Raw genomic sequence first — 17,646 nt, forward strand, 5'->3', positions numbered from 1 at the left:
AAACAGAAATATAAAATATTGTAAAATGTTCAAAAGATTCATACTCATTTCTTTAGGCATCATTTTATAGTTATGGACCAATTTTGAATTTCCATTACAGCCAAATAATCAGCTTCTGGATAACTATTTTCACATTACATAAAACATATTTTGCTTCATGTAAGAAATCATGTCTTTGCCTCTTTATTCCCTAGAGTACATAACAGAATGCTGGTTGAATTGAGTTGGAAATAAAATAAAATTGAATTTAATACCCTGCATTGGTTTACTTTGTGAGTAATAAAATAACACCAACACCACCAGCAACAAATTCTACCATATAATCTTAATCTTAACAGTTAACCTGTTACTAATTTCTCTCTGAGTAATTAGATAGCTTCTGAGTGACCACATCTCTTGCTGGTGTAAGAGACAAGAGATCATCAGGAGAGTGATCTGGATGTTTTTGGTCAGTTCCCCTTCATCCATTATGTAGAAGAAATTGCCTTTATCCATACTCTTTTGTCTGTGGAGACACAGCTAAGCAATGCTGCTCCCAAGATCTGGCTACAAAGAAATTCAAGTACTTTCTAAAGTACGAACACTTACAAACACTCCAAAGAATTTGTGCCAACCGGAGACTCAGTCATCTGACTCAAATCCTAAATCAGAAACTGAGAAAGAAAATTCAGAGTAAACCCAAAGAAAATGACTATAGCTAAGAGTCATACTGGCTACCTGACACTCATGCAGGTCTCCAAGGTAAGAACAGATTCAATTATTTTAGAAATGAGAGAGTTGGACATGATCTATGATCATTTCAATTGTTATGATTCTGATGATCCATGCCAACAGTTTCATTAAAAGAGTCTAATAGCTGATATTTTAAAAATTAAAACAAGTTTTCTGACTACGTCACCTCACTCTATACATTTGTTTAGTTGAACTATATTGGTTGACTAATTGAAATTACATTTTCTAAATTACTAATCACAAAATTTGTAACTACCCCAGTATTGCCAAATATGATGGAGAAAAATATCATCTAATTCCCTATTTTTTCTTATGATATTCTTTAGTTTAAAAACCAATTTACAAGAATTTTAGGAAGCTAGATCTATAAGAATAGATCTAGAACTATTTAGACTAAATTCCCTACCTAAAAGAAAGAGAGAAAAGATAATCATAGCAAACAAATTACATACTATATGGCCAATATAATCAATTTTGTGCTCAGTTGATTGAGAAAAGATTTCTATAGTCAATAATTATTCAATACCTTTGTATGGTAACTATTGTGACAATTATTTTGAAATGTATAGAAATATCGAATCACTATGTTGTGTAACAGGAACTACATAGTGTTATAGGTCAATTATACTTCAATAACAAATAAGCAAACTGATAGAGATTAGATTCGTGGTTACCAGAGTCAGGCGTGGGGGAGGGCGAATTGGATAAAGGTGGTCAAAAGGCACAAACTTCTAGTTATAATGTAAGTACTAGGGATGTAATGTACAACATTATTAGTATAATTAACACTGCTCTGTGTTATATTTGAAAGTTGTTAAGAAAGTAAATCCTAAGAGTTCTCGTCACGAGGGAGAAATATTTTTTTCTATTCCTTTAATTTTGTACCTATATGAGACAATGAATGTTCACTAAACTTATTGTGGTAATCATTTCATGATATGTAAGTCAAATCATTATGCTGCACACCTCAAACATACAGTGCTGCATGTCAATTATAGCTCAATAAAACTGGAAAGAAAATTTTAAATTAAAGAAATTTTTAAATGTTTAAAAAATAAAATATTTTATTATTATCTGGGTAGAGTTTATCCAATGGAATCTTTAGGACATAATGAGAATCACTCTCACACTCAAATCTCAGAAAAATTACATGTGTAGGTAATAAGTCTTAAGAGATTGTCAAAAAGTTTGAGATTCAATTAAATTAAATACATTTACTTAGTCTGGGGGATATAAATTTTATAAATAAGTATAAAAAATAAATAAAATAGATACCCAAGAAAATATTTATTTGATCACAGAATCTTGCTCGTTTTTTTGAGGAAGGATTTTTTTTTTGATTGAACTCATGTTTCTTGGAACATTTTTAAATGTCATAGCACTAAGGAGGTATGGAGCACTTCAGTTTTTCTAAGTGAGGATAAATTTATAATTCCCAAAGCAACTATAGTCCTGAAATGTTGAAAAACTATATATAAGTGTTAAGTGTAAAACTCCTTTAAAATGTGTATTATTTATACCAAACACCCTAATGTAAACAATGCATTAATATGTTCACTACTGTTATTTCTATTAACAATAGAAAGATTAAAATACAGAAAGTTATAAAATATATGTGAAATTTAAGAAAAAATAGAAGGTTATTACCCAAAGTAAAATGTAAAGAGAGAATGTTTTTCATAAATAAGGCCAAGTAAGATAAACAGGATTTAGACACACCAAAGGAAGCAGAAAGGTACTTGCTTTTTCCTCTTTCATTCTCCCTCATATTCTCTTTTAAGGTACAAGACCCCCATGAACACTCTTCCCTCATTCTCTAAAGTGAAAGCTATCACTTTTCATAGAACATCTATAAGCTTTCATTTGTTCATCATATAAGGCATTTATCACATTTGATCAAGTTACGTCTGACATCCACCTTACTAAATTGTACATTCAGGGTGATGACCATATGTCATTCATTTTTCTGTGCCTATGTTTTCCTCTTAATATATATTGATCTCAAACAACTAGGCATCATTATAAAAGTTATAGTTGTTACAACTAAATTTATCAGAATGCCAGGTGCTGTGCTATGTGCTTTGAGAGTTAAGGCCATGATATTCTCATTCAAACCGTATGTACTTATTTATGCATTTATATATTATGCATTTATATTTATGCATTGAAATATACTTAACTAATTATTTAATGTCTTAATTTAAGGAACTAAACTAACTAAGCATAGTTGCTTTATGGGATTAATTAAAATATAGTAAATTTGTATCATTCTAAAATTTGAGCATATAAAATTTGCAAAAATAGTTGCTTAAAAAATGTCAAATAACTGTCCAGTTTTATTTGTAATATATAGTCATTTTCTTTTTTCTTTAATACTTAGCTTATATCATCATTGAACTTTTCACACTTTTCCATTTATTTGTATGCATTTTAATTTTCTTTAGTGTAGTAACTGACTGCAATGAAATATCTAGAAAATTTGAAGAAAACTGTGTAAAGATATATTTTTAAAAATATTTTCACCCTCCCAAACTTGAATTAAAACTGTGATCTGAAAAAAGAAAAAGTATTCTACGAGCCTTGCTGAGGTTCTTTTCTGTCTTTTTCTGTAGTTCCTATAGGGACTCAGACTGGACGAGGAAATTTATGTTGGCTAACAACTTCTGGTTCTCACTAGAGGTCGCCGGATGTCAAATAACTGACCAGCCAACAAGGACATAGTTGCCAAATGTAGTCTGCATAAAGCATCCTTTTTGTACAATATGGGTAATGCCTCACACAGCATGCCAATTAGAACACCATACTCTAAAACATATTAAGGCCAATTAGTGCCTAGCTCCTGCACTGGTCTGTCTTTGAAACTAAGAGCTTCAATGTTATGTGGCCTTTGAAGACCTGGCAGAAAAACAAGATCTGAAGGATTGGTATAACATTCTTTAGGGCAAATGCGTCAATGTAGTTAAGATTATCTGATGACTTAGGTTATTATTATATTTTCTCTCTTTTATGAAGTGCTAGACATATTTAATGAGCATCACAATCAATATTATAAATTCAACTTTTACAAAATCAATAATTCTTTAAGAGTTTATGTTGCTAGAAAAGGATGTGACATCATCCTATCCTTTACTCAACACACTTGAGTAGGTTCCACAGGCAAATATTCATCTGATGATCTCAATTTCCAAATTTCATCATATACAGTACTTTCAGTATTCAAATTCTGATGTGGAGCTCATACTTTTTTTTTTTTTTTTTTTTTTTGCGGTACACGGGCCTCTCACTGTTGTGGCCTCTCCCGTTGCGGAGCACAGGCTCCGGACGCGCAGGCTCAGCGGCCATGGCTCACGGGCCCAGCCGCTCCGTGGCATGTGGGAACTTTCCCGGACCAGGGCACGAACCTGCGTCCTCTGCATCGGCAGGCGGACTCTCAACCACTGCGCCACCAGGGAAGCCCCTGGAGCTCATACTTTTGATTTTTTGCCCATCATATTAACTAGAACATTAATAAAATAATGCTTAAAATATATACAAAAATATCTCACAACTATACATCCTCAGGAGAAATTTTAAATGGAGAAATCATTCCAAAAACATACCCTAAAATGAGTGATAAGGTTAAGGGGTTAATCTTATGGAAAAATATATTATGACAATTGGGGAAAAACAGATTTCATCTTCGGAATTCAAAATTAGAAATTTAAAACTTAGAAATTCAAAAGCCACAGAAAATCTTTCAGATCAAAAGAAATAATCGCTTCAGCCTATAGTACTTGACATGTGAAAGAAACAACTAATTTTGCAATAAAGTAAGTTCTATTGAGCTAAACGAAAATTTATCATCAGATTATTCACTTTACTATTTATTATTTTGGGAAATTATTTATTAAAAATAACTCAGATAACTGAGGTCAAAACAGTAAATATAGATTTAACTAGGGGCAAGTGAGTTTTGGGGGGTAACAAGAATACAATTTAGTAACTGGTCTGCTCTGATATTGTTTTTTGTATAGTTAAGATCATTAACAAAAGATATGAAGAGCTTATTGTTTTATGATCATTTTATTATTCTTGGAGAGCATGTCCTGTGAACTGAGGCATTTATGTACTGGGTTATTAGAATAAAATGGCTAGTAAAAGATTCTACTACATATTGAATTAATTGCTCTACTAATTGTTTTCCTGTCTTACTAGTAATTAAGAGCAAACAGCTCAGGGTCTCTGCATGTGGCCTGATGATTTCAAAAGAGAAAGCCATAAACTTTGCACTGATTTTAAAGCCAAACACATGACATTTTCCATCTCTCATAGCAATTGTTATTAGAGAGTAAGAAAACAAAGGAGAACCAACTCATTTTTACAGGTTCAAGAAATGTTTAAAACTTGTTATTCATTTTGAAATTATTAAAGCATTTTCTTTCAAAACGGAGCTGTATTTAGAAATTGGTCTCGCAATATAATTACTTTTTAGTTTGTTGTTGGAACCCATATGAATGAAACTTTTTTTAATCCTTCTGAAGAAAAGTGAGAGAGAGAAAAAAAGGTAGCAACCCACTACATTTCTGTTACCACCAGAGTACTTAACAGTGAGGATTTGGTACTAAGCACAGCCTTAAAAATGAACTGTGACCACAGCCACAGATGGTGTTTTTGGAGTAGTTCTAATAATTTGGAAAACACTGGGTATAACCTTCTATCAAATACATGCTAACTAAAGTAGGAAAAGGAGGAAATTATGCAGAAATGTCAGCACTTTTCCACGAGCAAAAAATGAGGGCACCACGCCCATCTTCATCTGAAATAGCTAAATAATTCATGGTGAGGGGGTGCTTTCAAACCTTGTCTGAGTAATTAGCTTTCGATAACCCAGCTCTCCTCAGTACTCTGGCAAAGCAATGTGAATATTCCAGTGCTCTACTGACCTGAAGAAATCAGAATCCACTGGCACAGCTGTGCTCTGCTCTGTTGACAAGATTTTTTTCTTTTTAGTTTTAGTTGTCAGACATAGAGTAAGTCTGAATAAAAACTTCCCCAGGAAGTGAGGAAGAGGAAAAAATGAAGGAAATTGTCCCCTCTGAGTTGTAGCCACTTCAGTATCTTAGGTTTTTAGAGTTGCTGTTGCTAGCCTTGAACAAACCTTGTTCACCTATTTTAAGGACCATCAGTTAATGTTGTTAAAGTGCTTCGAAGATGAAAAGCAATAAATATACAAATAAACACACCTCAGATGCTTCATATTGATTGGGGGTTGGTTATACAGTGCAAAAATATTGCTTTAGTGGTTGGAAAATCGATCCAGAGTGAGTTATCATGCCTGAAGCTGAAGGCCAAGGTCATTAATTATTGCCACCTGAGAGCCGCCCAGTGCAGCTTACAAAATAAATCTGGCCTGGCCCCAGAACCAGACCCAGAGCATGATGGAGAGTTTAGAAATACTCACAGAAAAACCAGTGTTCAAATGCAGCTGCAAATTGTGAATAGAGTTAAATAAGTTACAAAATAACTTGGTGATTTTACAATGCATCGTAAAAACTGATGTCAAACAAATTTTAAATATATACCAACCAATTACCCAGCAACAGTTTTTCCAGTGTTACTCAAAGATGTTTGCTTTGATAAATCTAGGCTGTCAGAAATTTATTGTGAGAAGGTAGATTAATCAAGTTAGCTATGGGGTATTACTGCTACTTGGACATTTAGCTGCTTACAGGTAGGGACTAGAAAGGAGAGATAAAAGCCTGAAATCCCTGAGTGCTGTTATGAATATAGGCATTCTTCTTTTTCATTCTCCCTTCAGATTCTCTTTTTACCTCCAAGGGAATTATCTCGTATTTCCCAACCATTTTGTAAATACTTATTACAAGTTTCTTTTCAGGGTATCTGATTTGATTGTGATCTCATGGATATTTTTTATTTGTGGGCATGAGGAGGTGAGGACTTCGTAGCCACAGATCTCCTGTCAAACACCATGTTCCGTGCTAAGTGATTTATATACTGGATATATGAGATAACCACAGGAGGTTTAAAGGTGAGAAAAATCAAGCTAAGACAGAATGTGTCCAAAGACATCTAATAAGTAGAACAAGGATTCAAGGACATTTTCTAATCCTAAGCTCTGCTTTTATATTAAATGTATAGATTTTTTAAATTAATTTTCACTTTCATTCCAATGTTAAATGTTTCCAGTGATGGCCTATATTACTTGGATTGCTGAAATAGGCTCAATTCTATTTTTGTCAGTTAAAAAATTATTTTGCTCTAGTACATATGTACATGCAAAATATGTGTTTTATGGGATTCATGCTTGGGGAGGACATGGTCTAGATGAGAACAATGACTTGGATGCAGGCAGAGTAGGCACTTCTGTCTAGAATATAATCTGTAGAGTCAGGAAGGAACAATGCAAAGTGAGGCTTCACCAGAGGCCAAAGGAAGAATGCGCTCTTACTGGGGCTAGAGGCTCTTGGCCACTCTTAGACGTGCAGTTCCCCACTGCCCAACACTTGTCCACTGGATTAGCAGAACTGCATGCCCCCAAAGAACAGCCAGCTGAAGGAGCCAGTGGAGGGTCAGAGGTTACATGGTGACAGTAATATGTTCATGAATGACTCAGTCCTTCTAACTCTTACTCCTTATCTTCAAAAGAGCATAGGATCAGAAAAATGTTTGCAAGTGATCGACCTAGATAATGGGCCTTATGGAATTTAGGTATTTCTTTCTCTAAGAGGCTGGTACTACTTCATTATTTTATTTTATTTATTTATTTATTTTTATTTATTTATTTTTGCGGTACGCAGGCCTCTCACTGTTGTGGTCTCTCCCGTTGCAGAGCACAGGCTCCGGACACCCAGGCTCAACGGCCATGGCTCACGGGCCCAGCCGCTCCGCGGCATGTGGGATCTTCCCGGACCGGGGCACGAACCCACACCCCCTGCATCGGCAGGCGGACTCTCAACCACTGCACCACCAGGGAAGCCCATTTTTTTTATTTTTAAATCAATTTATTCTCATTGTATTGAAAGAATATAGTATGTTTCATGGAAAGCTTGAATGCCTGTTTTTTTAATCTTCATGAGAAAAGTAGAATGAAATGAAGTACAAATGTTGTTTGATAGGGAAATTGTGTAGGAAAAATTGGAAGACCTACTTTATTGCTCATAATATGAAAATATGAACACTAAATCAAGGGGACAGAAAATGGCCAGATGAAAAACATTCTAGATGTCAGTCACAGAAGTAAATATACTTCTATAAATTGGGGAATTTATAAGCAACACCAGCAACGTCACCTAAATCTTTATTTCAATTTGATAGGTTTTGTATCAGTGGAATTTTTCAAATAAAACTGTCCTAGCTTTATTTAATTTGTAAACAGGTTTGTGTGTGTGCTGAATTTCTTGTCTGACAGTGGAAAAGATCATAATGTACAGGTTTTCCCCATAGATCACTAGGAAAATGCCAATTAATAATAATAACCACCCTTTATAATGTGCTTATCCCTACAAGAAAGTACATTACTTATAATGTACTTTCTTGTACATTACTTATAATCTTACTTAATTCTTAGTCCAACCCTATTAGGTATTTCATTCTTGCTTCAAAAGTCAGGAGAGTGGAGCTAGGGAGGGAACTTGCCCAAGGCCAAACAGCTCCTCAGTGGCAAAGTCAAACTTAGAACTCTGAGTTTTCTGCTAATGAAGTCTATGTTCTTCACCAGTCTATCCACTGCTTCTCTCCAGCATAACCTTGAGTTATGCCTTAGAGTTATACCATTTAGGTCAAAGTGAAGGAGAAGAAGGCTGTTTTCAATTAATGTGTTTTAGAAGAGCTGGAAATAGTTTGACTTTTTAAACTTATTTATGATGATAATAGCAAGCAAATACAAAAAGTGCGCTCTATAGTAGGAACTGTAAGTACATCACATATGTTAACTAACAATCTTTATAACAACTCTGAAATACTATGGAATAATAAGATAACCCCTGTTTTATGGATGAAGAAACTGAAGGCACATGAGATTTAAAAAGTGGGTCCAAAATTACCAAACTATTAAGCAGAGAGCTGGAACTTGGATTGAGAGACTACTTCCAAGTGATACACTTGTACCTCCCTAGTTCAGTGCTCAGGGGACAACACTGAAGATTCAGTACAGACATACATTGAATACATACAGTTGAATACATATGGTGGACTCAAACCTATCAGTCTCATCAGGTGGGAAATGAGATGACCCCCCTTCCCCCCCTTCTTACTCCATTCCATTCCCTCCATTTCTCTTTGGCAAAGCTGATGCCTGAATAAAGAATACAATCATAGAATCATTTCCAGATGCCGTTAGGCAATAATACATAGTTTCTGAACAAATAAGTCAGTGGAGCCATTCTTGAGACTTCTATAGCAAATAATGCTTAAATAAGAGAACAAACCAAAAGTGCTGACAGAAAATACATGCAGCTTCTGTGCCCAAACATAGTCTTTCTGCATTGTGCTACTGGCAATGAGAATGGGTGATAAGCAGGTAGGAGAAGGAATAGACTGCAGTACAGGTGCAATGGTTTCAGTTCCTATGTCCCCCTACCTAACAAACAGCATCGGGTAGGGGGACATAGGAACTGAATTAAATCAGTGTTTATCAGACATCAGCTAACCTTCATGGGCTTCCTATATGGTTGACTTAATTTCATAAAGCAACTAACTTGTTTTTTAAGCTAAGCATCATTATAAGACATGCATATACAACTGCAAATTTGTTGATTTTTTTTTCTAACATACACACACATATGTAACTCTTAAAATTTTTTAAAGTTTATCACTATGTTACCCAAAATGATCTCATGTAGCATCAGTAGCATTTGGGACTCACTTAGAAATAAGAGGTGCTATGTAGAATGGCTCAGGACTGAGAGAGAGCCTTAGAAGAAAGAAGGTAAAATAAAGCTTATGTGTGCTGTAGAGGGTCCCATGAGAATGAGGCAAAAGGGAGAGTTAAAAGGTCTGGAGTAGCTAAAAGCCATAAAAACAAAGGGTGTCTCTGTCTTCCACAGCAAGGGCAAACTAGTAACAAGGGCAGTACAGCCAATCAGCAAGTACTAAGGAATGACCAGAGACTGTTAGGTCAGTAACCCCTGCTCAGACTAGAATCCACTGCAGAGAAGGAAGTCTCTTTTCTTTGTCTTCATTTCCTGGGGAGGTGTGTGTGTCTTTCTCTAAACAAGCAAACACCTTCTGTAACACTTGTTGTGAAACAAACATTGCCTTCTGTTCACTTCTTCAGTCTGTCTACTTGCTACTAGGAAACAGAAATAAGGGACAGATTTTTGACTGAACGCAGTATCATTCTAATTATCAAGAGTTGAGAACATTCTGCAGTGAAATAATGTGATATAAAAAGTCATAGAATGTAAGATTTAAAAATAAAGAAAAGAAACTGTGGGAGGTAAACACCATTGAGGCCCAGAGACTCATCTTCTCATGTAAAAATATTTGACTAAGATGCATATAGATTCAGAAAAACAACAACATTAATACAGAGTAGAATTTTTTTAAAGCATTGAAGTACTAGGTTGAACCTTATAAAATTGCCAATATTTGCTGTTTTCAACCAACAGATTAGACAATTTCATGGAGCCAAAATATATGCACACTACTTAGCTAGCAGGTTGACAGGGGTGAAACCAATGGAGATAGGGAACCACATTTTATTCCATATATGTCTGAGTTATCTCTTTTTACGAGGAACATGAGCGGAATATATTCATGTATTACCTGGTTTCATAGCAAAAACAATCACTACTAGCTAATAACAAATTGACTAGATTAGAAAATAGATATTTTTAATTGATATTGTCTACAAGGCAAGTTTATTTTAGTTACTGTGATAGCAAACAAGATATACCAATTGGCATAGAGAGTACCTCTTGCTTCAGCTATCTTTGGTGGCTTCCTCCCTAGGATTGCTGGGGTCGATGCGGTTCTGCTGCAAGCGGCAATGGTAGTCAGAGGCAGCTGCTGCCAGCTAGAAGCCAACGTTCACTCAGCATGTCTTACTGAAGCAATTAGTCTCCTCTTTTATCTTCTAAGGAGACTGGATTTACATAGGGCACATATCTATGGCTATATTCGTATGATGGAACACTCAACTCCTTTCTCACATGCATATTGTTTTTATGTTTTCTTGTAAATTCTTGCAAATTTATATTTTTCAAGGGCAGGGCAAAATCTATTTTTGTTTGCAATCATACCAACTATAGAAATAAGGCTTAAAAGTAAGTATTTTATTATGATAAACTTAGATTTAATACATATTTTAAAATAATATTTAAAAATAAATCAGGGATTTGAGGCCTAGGATACCGTGATGTAAATAAGTATCCTCTGCAAGTATTTTAGTTACAAAGAAACATTTCTACATTTTGATTTGAGCCTCTACTATGTCAATCATTCTAACTCTGAGTTATAAATTTATAAAATTGTAAAACTGAGCAAAGATAAATTCTGTAAGGAAAATATAATAGGTAGATGTCCCTATATTGTAACATTTTTTTCAGGACAAATGAATGAAACATACTTATTACTGCAAAGTAAGTGATGTTTAGGCAAACTCCAGGTACAAACTCTTACGTATGATAAAATAGCCTAAGGAAACGTTTGCAAGTCATTTAAATTAACAAGGGACATTTTAAAGGTCTGGGGGTAGCGTGTGGGGACACTGTCAGCAGCTCAAGAGGATCCTCTAAAAGAAAGCTGTATTTCCTGGGCTTTCAAATAGGCTAAACAAAATACATTCTTGTTTAGAGGATGCACTAGAGGAACGCCACTATTAATTATGCAAACATGTTTTTGATGGGTAAAAGAACTTGAGAATGACTCAGCAAGAGATTTCAAAACCAAATACTTCTACCTGCTTATTGAACATGTTCTTTCCAGATCTGCTCTCTTTTCTATGATCTGTGGTTAGAAGTTTGAGATCTATGAAAGGGAGGCTCCCTCTCTTTAGTGGCTTTCTGAGAAAGCCCCAGTTTTGCCAGGAACATGGAATCAGTCAGTTCTACCCAGCCCTCCCATCCTTTTACTCTTAGTTTAACTTGGAAATAATTGATACCTCTTCAACTTTAGCCTCTAATTTTTCTTTAACAAACATAAAACCTAGTCAGATCCCCTAACCAATCACTGGGTCTACCTGTCAAAGGTTTGTGTGTTTGTGTGTGTGTGTGCATGTGTTTATGTATGTACGTGTGGATGTGTATGGTTGCCTTCATATTTCCCTCTAGATGAGACTGTATGTTGATGGTAACTCAGAAAAGGGGGAGACATTTAGAAGTCAAATTAAGATGTAAAGGTAACAGAATATTTTTTACAAGTCACTGCTAAAGTGACAGTTCAAGACTTAGTTGGAAAAGAGAAGGCTCCCAATCATGAGTCCTTTAAACTTGGGGGAGGAGAAGTCCTCTCACCTATTTTGGAAACTACTTGCAGATGTAGGGAAACCTCTGAATTGCTCACAACAGGGGTTTTGCAGAGATTTCCTCTGATTTTTTTTCCTCCCCAATTTCCCACAGCCTGTGTTTGTCCTGCGTCTGCTAGGCTGACATGTGGTTTACCTCGCTAATCCTGCTGCCAGGTTTTACACACTCTCCTCCGAAGTAAAACAACTGAAGCCAGAGGATACTGAGTAACTCTGGGCATGGGCGCCAGAGCTGTCACAGAAAATTTGCTTCCCAAGCGTTCCTTCCAACTTCCCTTCCTGAGCCCGCGTGAGCCACAGCGCAGCCCTTGGCGAGGTCTTCGCGTTTCCTGCTGCTGCAATCTGTAACTGGATTTTGGAATTTTTTTTAACTGCAGTTCTGAGGATCTTAGTTCGTAGCACAACTTTGTTGGTTGGGGGACTTTGAAAGCAGTTTCCTTACCTCGGTCGCGGGGGCCCAGACACTTTTCCTCCCCTCCGGGCTGCACCGAGGCGAAGGCAGCAAAGGGGAGTCGCAAGCTCCTTGTGTATTGGGGGGGAGAGGAGGTTTGAGCCGAGTTGTCACCATCCCTCGCCCACCCCCGGTCTGGCGTTCTCGGTTGGCACGTACATCATCTATTAACTACTGTTCCTGGACGCAGTGCATGATATATTCATTTTTATCTTTAGTAAATTATAAATGGAATTCTCGGCGCGCTCGTCTGTCTGCTCGTGTAGGGCTACCGAAAGGAGGCGGAGAGGAGGCTGTGGCCCGGATCCTGACCCTGATTGTATGAATAAGTAAGCAGGATGCAAGTGATTGGGTTAGATGCTGTGAAGATTTTTTTTCTTTTCTTTTCTTTTCTTTTCTTTTTTTTTTTTTTTTAAGTTAGGAAGAGGGTAAAAAGACAGCCGGGGTGGGGGGGGAGAAGGCAAACAGTGCATCCCCAAATCCTCCCACTTTCGCCCTTCTCGCAGCCAGTTGCCGTGCTGCTTCTGCGGCTTTTAAGGTCTGGCGGCGCAGGGATGTCTGCCCCCCACCCGCGACCGCGGTCCCCACTTTCAGCTCAGACGCGTTGATGTGCAGAAGGGTCTCGTCCTCCCAGGGCGGCGCCGGGTCTTGGGTGCGGGACACGCGCGGGGCCTGAGCCCGGGGACCTGGGAGCCTGAGCCCGGGAGCCTGAGCCTGGGGCAGCCGAGCCGTTGAGCCGCAGGAAGGACGGCCGCGGGGAGGCAGCCTGGCCGCGCGCCCGCCCGGACCCGCTCCGTACCTGCCCCCGCCCGCCACCTAGCCCGCGCCGGGGGACAGGCCGCCCAGCCCTCTCTCGGCCCGACGGCGCCCCATGTCCCCAGACACCTGAGCGCCGGCCGCGCCGAGGAGCCTCCCACGAGGACAGCCACCGGGGCCCTTCCTCGCGAGGAAGATGGGGCTGGAGACGCTTTCCCTGGGGATGCTCGCGTGGCTGGTGGCCACGGGGGCTGTCCTCTGCGCGGAGCTGGGGGTCTGCGCCGGCCTCGACTATGACTACACTTTCGGTGGCAACGGAGAGGAAGAGGCGGAGGCGCTGGACTACAAGGATCCGTGCAAAGCCGGTGAGTGCCCTCTCGGGGCGAGACAGCGGGGGCGCGGCTGGCGCTGGGAGGGCGCCGGGTCTCACCTGTCTCTTTCCCACCCCCTCCCCACCCCGAGGGGCCGCGCCGCCTCCTTTGCCGCAGCTCTGCGCCGGCGGGACCGGGTGCCAAGCTCTGTCTCCGAGTTTGGGGACCTCCTGGAGTTCCTACACCCCACCCCCCACCCCCGCCCCGGCGCGGCGTGACGAGCCGCGGACGCAGCAGCCACGGCTCTGAGTCCAGCGCCCGCGGCCCGGCGCTTCTCTGGCGGCGCCGCCCTGCTGCCGGGCGCCCGCTATCCCACGCTTGGGCGGGTGGACTTCACGTCGGGACACCTTCGCCCCCTCTCGGCCAGGGTCCTGTGTGCGTCCCAGGCGACAAGGGGATGGCGACGTCCTCCAAAGCTCCCCCGCTGAATGGATTCAGCGCATTTGCCCATTTCAAGAAACCCTAAAAACACTTCCAAGTTGCCGTCCCATTCAAACTCGTTTCTCGCCCCCACACCCTGTTTGCACCCTTAGACCTGCGGTGGCACCGAGACGCCCCGCCCGGCCCTTCTCCCGCAGCCTGAGGTCAGAGTCACACGCCCTGGCCCCGGGCCCTGTTCCACTTAGGTGAGGCCAAGGTGAACCTGGGTCGGTGGACCCACCATTCATTTTGCGAGGAAAGTGATCACGAGGGTCCTGGGGCCGATTAGGTGAGTGTCTGTAAACAGAAGGCACGTTCTGCCGCATCTCAAGAGGAAGGGAGGGCAAAATCCCCAAAGTAGCATTGCCGCTCCGATTCTGTGCGGATGGTCTGCCTGCGATGTCTTCCTTTCCTTAGCTAGGTAAACCTCTTTTGACCTCTCTTGGGCCTGAAGTTAGGAAAGATGTACGCAAATGAAGGAAAATGCTGGAAATTCCCTTGTTAACTTGTACCTTTGATGGCACATTGTTCTGACAAGGAGGGTATGTTTGTGACAGGGAACATATGTGTTCGCGTTGTCAGATCTTTCCTGGTGCACTCTTACTGCGCGTACTTCTTCAAAACTTGGAGTAGCTTAGCAGAAATACGTCAGTCTGGAATTCAGAATTCTGATTTAATTCAATTTTGCTTATAAGTTTCCTCATCACCTTTAACACTCAGTCTATCCCACCAGAAGTTTCCTAGGCCTTCCTTGATAGTTTAGAGGACAAGACACCTTTCTGCTGTGGTTGGGCAGCCAGAACTCAGTATACAACTCCCTTAAACCTACTTTTTATTGAAAAATTTGTTTTGAATAATGTTTGCAGCTGGGTGGAAATTGAGGGTTTTCTTGTTTTAGGAAAGGTAGAAATGAAGTATATTATTTCTAAAGATTGTCTACGAAAACACCTATTCTGATGCTCTGTTGTGTGAAAGATTCAGCCAGCTACCAATATAAGAAAATCAGGGCTTATCTATACATTGATCTGATTTCAGGAAAATAAATGTAGTTTTCTATACACATTAAAGTAAAAGCTTATGCTTTAAAAAATCATTAACTTCAAATATGCATATATTATAAGAAGTATCAAAAGTTAGCTAATTCATTTTCAGAAGTTATGTTGTTTCAGGCTTATCTTAACATTAGAAATTGTATAGAAGAAGGTTCTGTGAACATGTGTGTTTTTCTATTTAAGAGTGCAATTTTACAATTTAGTTGTACCATGTGTATTGAAACACACCTCAAGCATAAATGTCTATTTTCCTCAGCACATAAACATCCAGGCAAGATAAAAACAACAACAATAACAACAACCTTAAGAGCATTTACTTTTATTTTTCCTTTACTACTGGTTTATTTTATTTTATTTATTTTGGTTTATTTTTGAACAGAGCTGTTGAGGATAAAACAACAATAAAACCAAATTTGTATGGATTATTATTCTAATCTTATTTCTTCCCAATTTTTGAGTACAAGAGGCAAAACCTGTACATGTGTGTAATGAAAGAGATATAAGAATGGCCCAAGTGGAAGACTGAGAAGTATGGCCAAAATCTGAGATCACTTTTAAATGATCAACCCTGCTTTTTTAACTTAGTGAAATGAAAGGCTTTAATTTACCATCTTGGCTAAAGAGTAGCAAAATCTTAGTCCCTCTTTTTGGCACTGTATAAGACAAATAAAAGTAATAACAGGGAAAAATTAAATAGTGCATTGAAATCCCAAACAAGAGTCAAAAAAAGGTCACTAAAATAAGAAAGATGAAGACAGATATGTGAAAGATAGCCAAAAAGCAAGAGGGGGTGCTCTCCAGACTCCAGGATCCTTTGATCTGCCCTTCCCCAAGAGCAGAGTGGAGGGCATGGCCCACTGAATAAGGTGCCCTTCTCTAACAGGGGTCCTAAGGTTCCTGAAACTATATGGTGGCTTGATGTCATAGTGACTAGCATAGCTTTATGGTTTCAGAGCACTTTGAGTACATTATTTCAGCTCAATGCACAGCCCAAATAGTGGAATTTGTTAATATTACCATTACCCAGATAGGAAAACAGTTGCTCCATGAGCTCAAACCCATTTGTTAACGTTACCCAGAACTTGATTCCAAGTCTCCTTGCTCAAAGTCTGCTTGTATTAAACAATTACACTGTATTCTTAGCTGGCCTTTTGGAGGCCTTCCTTGAAATGCAAACAACAGAAATTTGTCCAGGTTTATCTGAGTCTAAACTAATAAAAGTGCAGTTACTTTCATTAACTGATATGAATGAAATGACTAAGAACATAATTTCATCTTTTCTAAATACAGTGAGAATATAAAGTCCTTGAGGACAGAGATCATAACTGATTTTTAATGTTTATCACAGGGATGGATTAACATTGTTAGATATCTGGAAAGTTCTCAATACTTTCTCATGTCTATAGATTATTAATATTGATCTTCGTCCCTCATTTACATCTCATTCTAACCAAGATCAAATGTTACCAAGGAGAAATATTGTTAAAATTATGCCATCCTTAATATATTTGTGAAACAATATAACTTGTATGCCTTTCAAAACTCTGATTTGAAGTTCATGAAACTATAGGACAGAAAGGAAGAATTTGTGTTAATTTAACTTTGCTTTAGAAAGAAATTTTTGATATAAATAGAAGTAGATAAGTCAGTGTAGCACAGCCTCAGATGTAATTTGTATAGCCAAATCCATTAGGACAGAAAAGAAGTAATTGATCTCTATATATAAACAGACACAAAGATGCAGATAATTCAAAGGAATGTCTCTCTTGCACATTAAGGTGTCAGCACAATACATAGTCATCTGAATTTGCAATCAGATTTCTCTTACTTTCTCTAGTTCAAAAGGGTCCTGTGGGATACTGAGAAGCTGATGCTGCAGGAGGTCATTCCAGAACAGAGACTGAGGTGTCCTGTTTCATTGCTGTACTGTACCAGTAGATGTTAATCTGCGTATCTGTGAATATCTGTGAAGAGCCTGGGCAAATTCAGTGTGCAAATTAATCTCTCAGATTTGTCTATAGATTACCTGGAAAAGCAGACACCTGATAAACCAACTCTGTGTTCTCTCCCTACTCCCTACCCGCTTCCTTCCTCCCTCCCTCCCTCCCCAAACCTTCCTCCCTTCTTTTCTCCTTTTGTATTTAAGGGGGTATCAGGAAAGCACAGGCAATTGGAAATATAATATCTAAAGAGGAAGAATGAATAAATTAGAATTTTGAATGATGAGTAGAGGCTGATAAGACTGATAAGGAAGGGTATCTTTATCCTCTTAAACAAGTGTGAAAACTCTGAAAAAAAGACTTCCCTACCTTTAATCTTCTGAGTAAATGGTTTATTTTTCTTGAAAAAAATCCAAGCATGATTAAAGGTCAGTGACTTGCAAGGTTAAATCTGTCTTTA

General features: G+C 38.7%; 1 protein-coding gene across 1 annotated transcript in view; it reads left to right on the plus strand.

Moving 5' to 3' along the window:
- Window positions 1–12,930: 12,930 nt before the first annotated feature.
- TLL1 (tolloid like 1) overlaps window positions 12,931–17,646 on the plus strand; it is a gene marked incomplete at its 3' end in the record, with an annotated part of 255,621 nt that continues 250,905 nt past the window's right edge. The window contains exon 1 of the mRNA XM_079919481.1: window positions 12,931–13,768. Within this exon, the coding sequence (XP_079775607.1) occupies window positions 13,600–13,768 (169 nt within the window). The 5' untranslated portion in view covers window positions 12,931–13,599. The remainder of the gene's footprint in view (window positions 13,769–17,646) is intronic.

Source organism: Stenella coeruleoalba (assembly GCF_951394435.1).
Source record: "Stenella coeruleoalba genome assembly, chromosome: 4".
Lineage (NCBI taxonomy): Eukaryota > Metazoa > Chordata > Mammalia > Artiodactyla > Delphinidae > Stenella > Stenella coeruleoalba.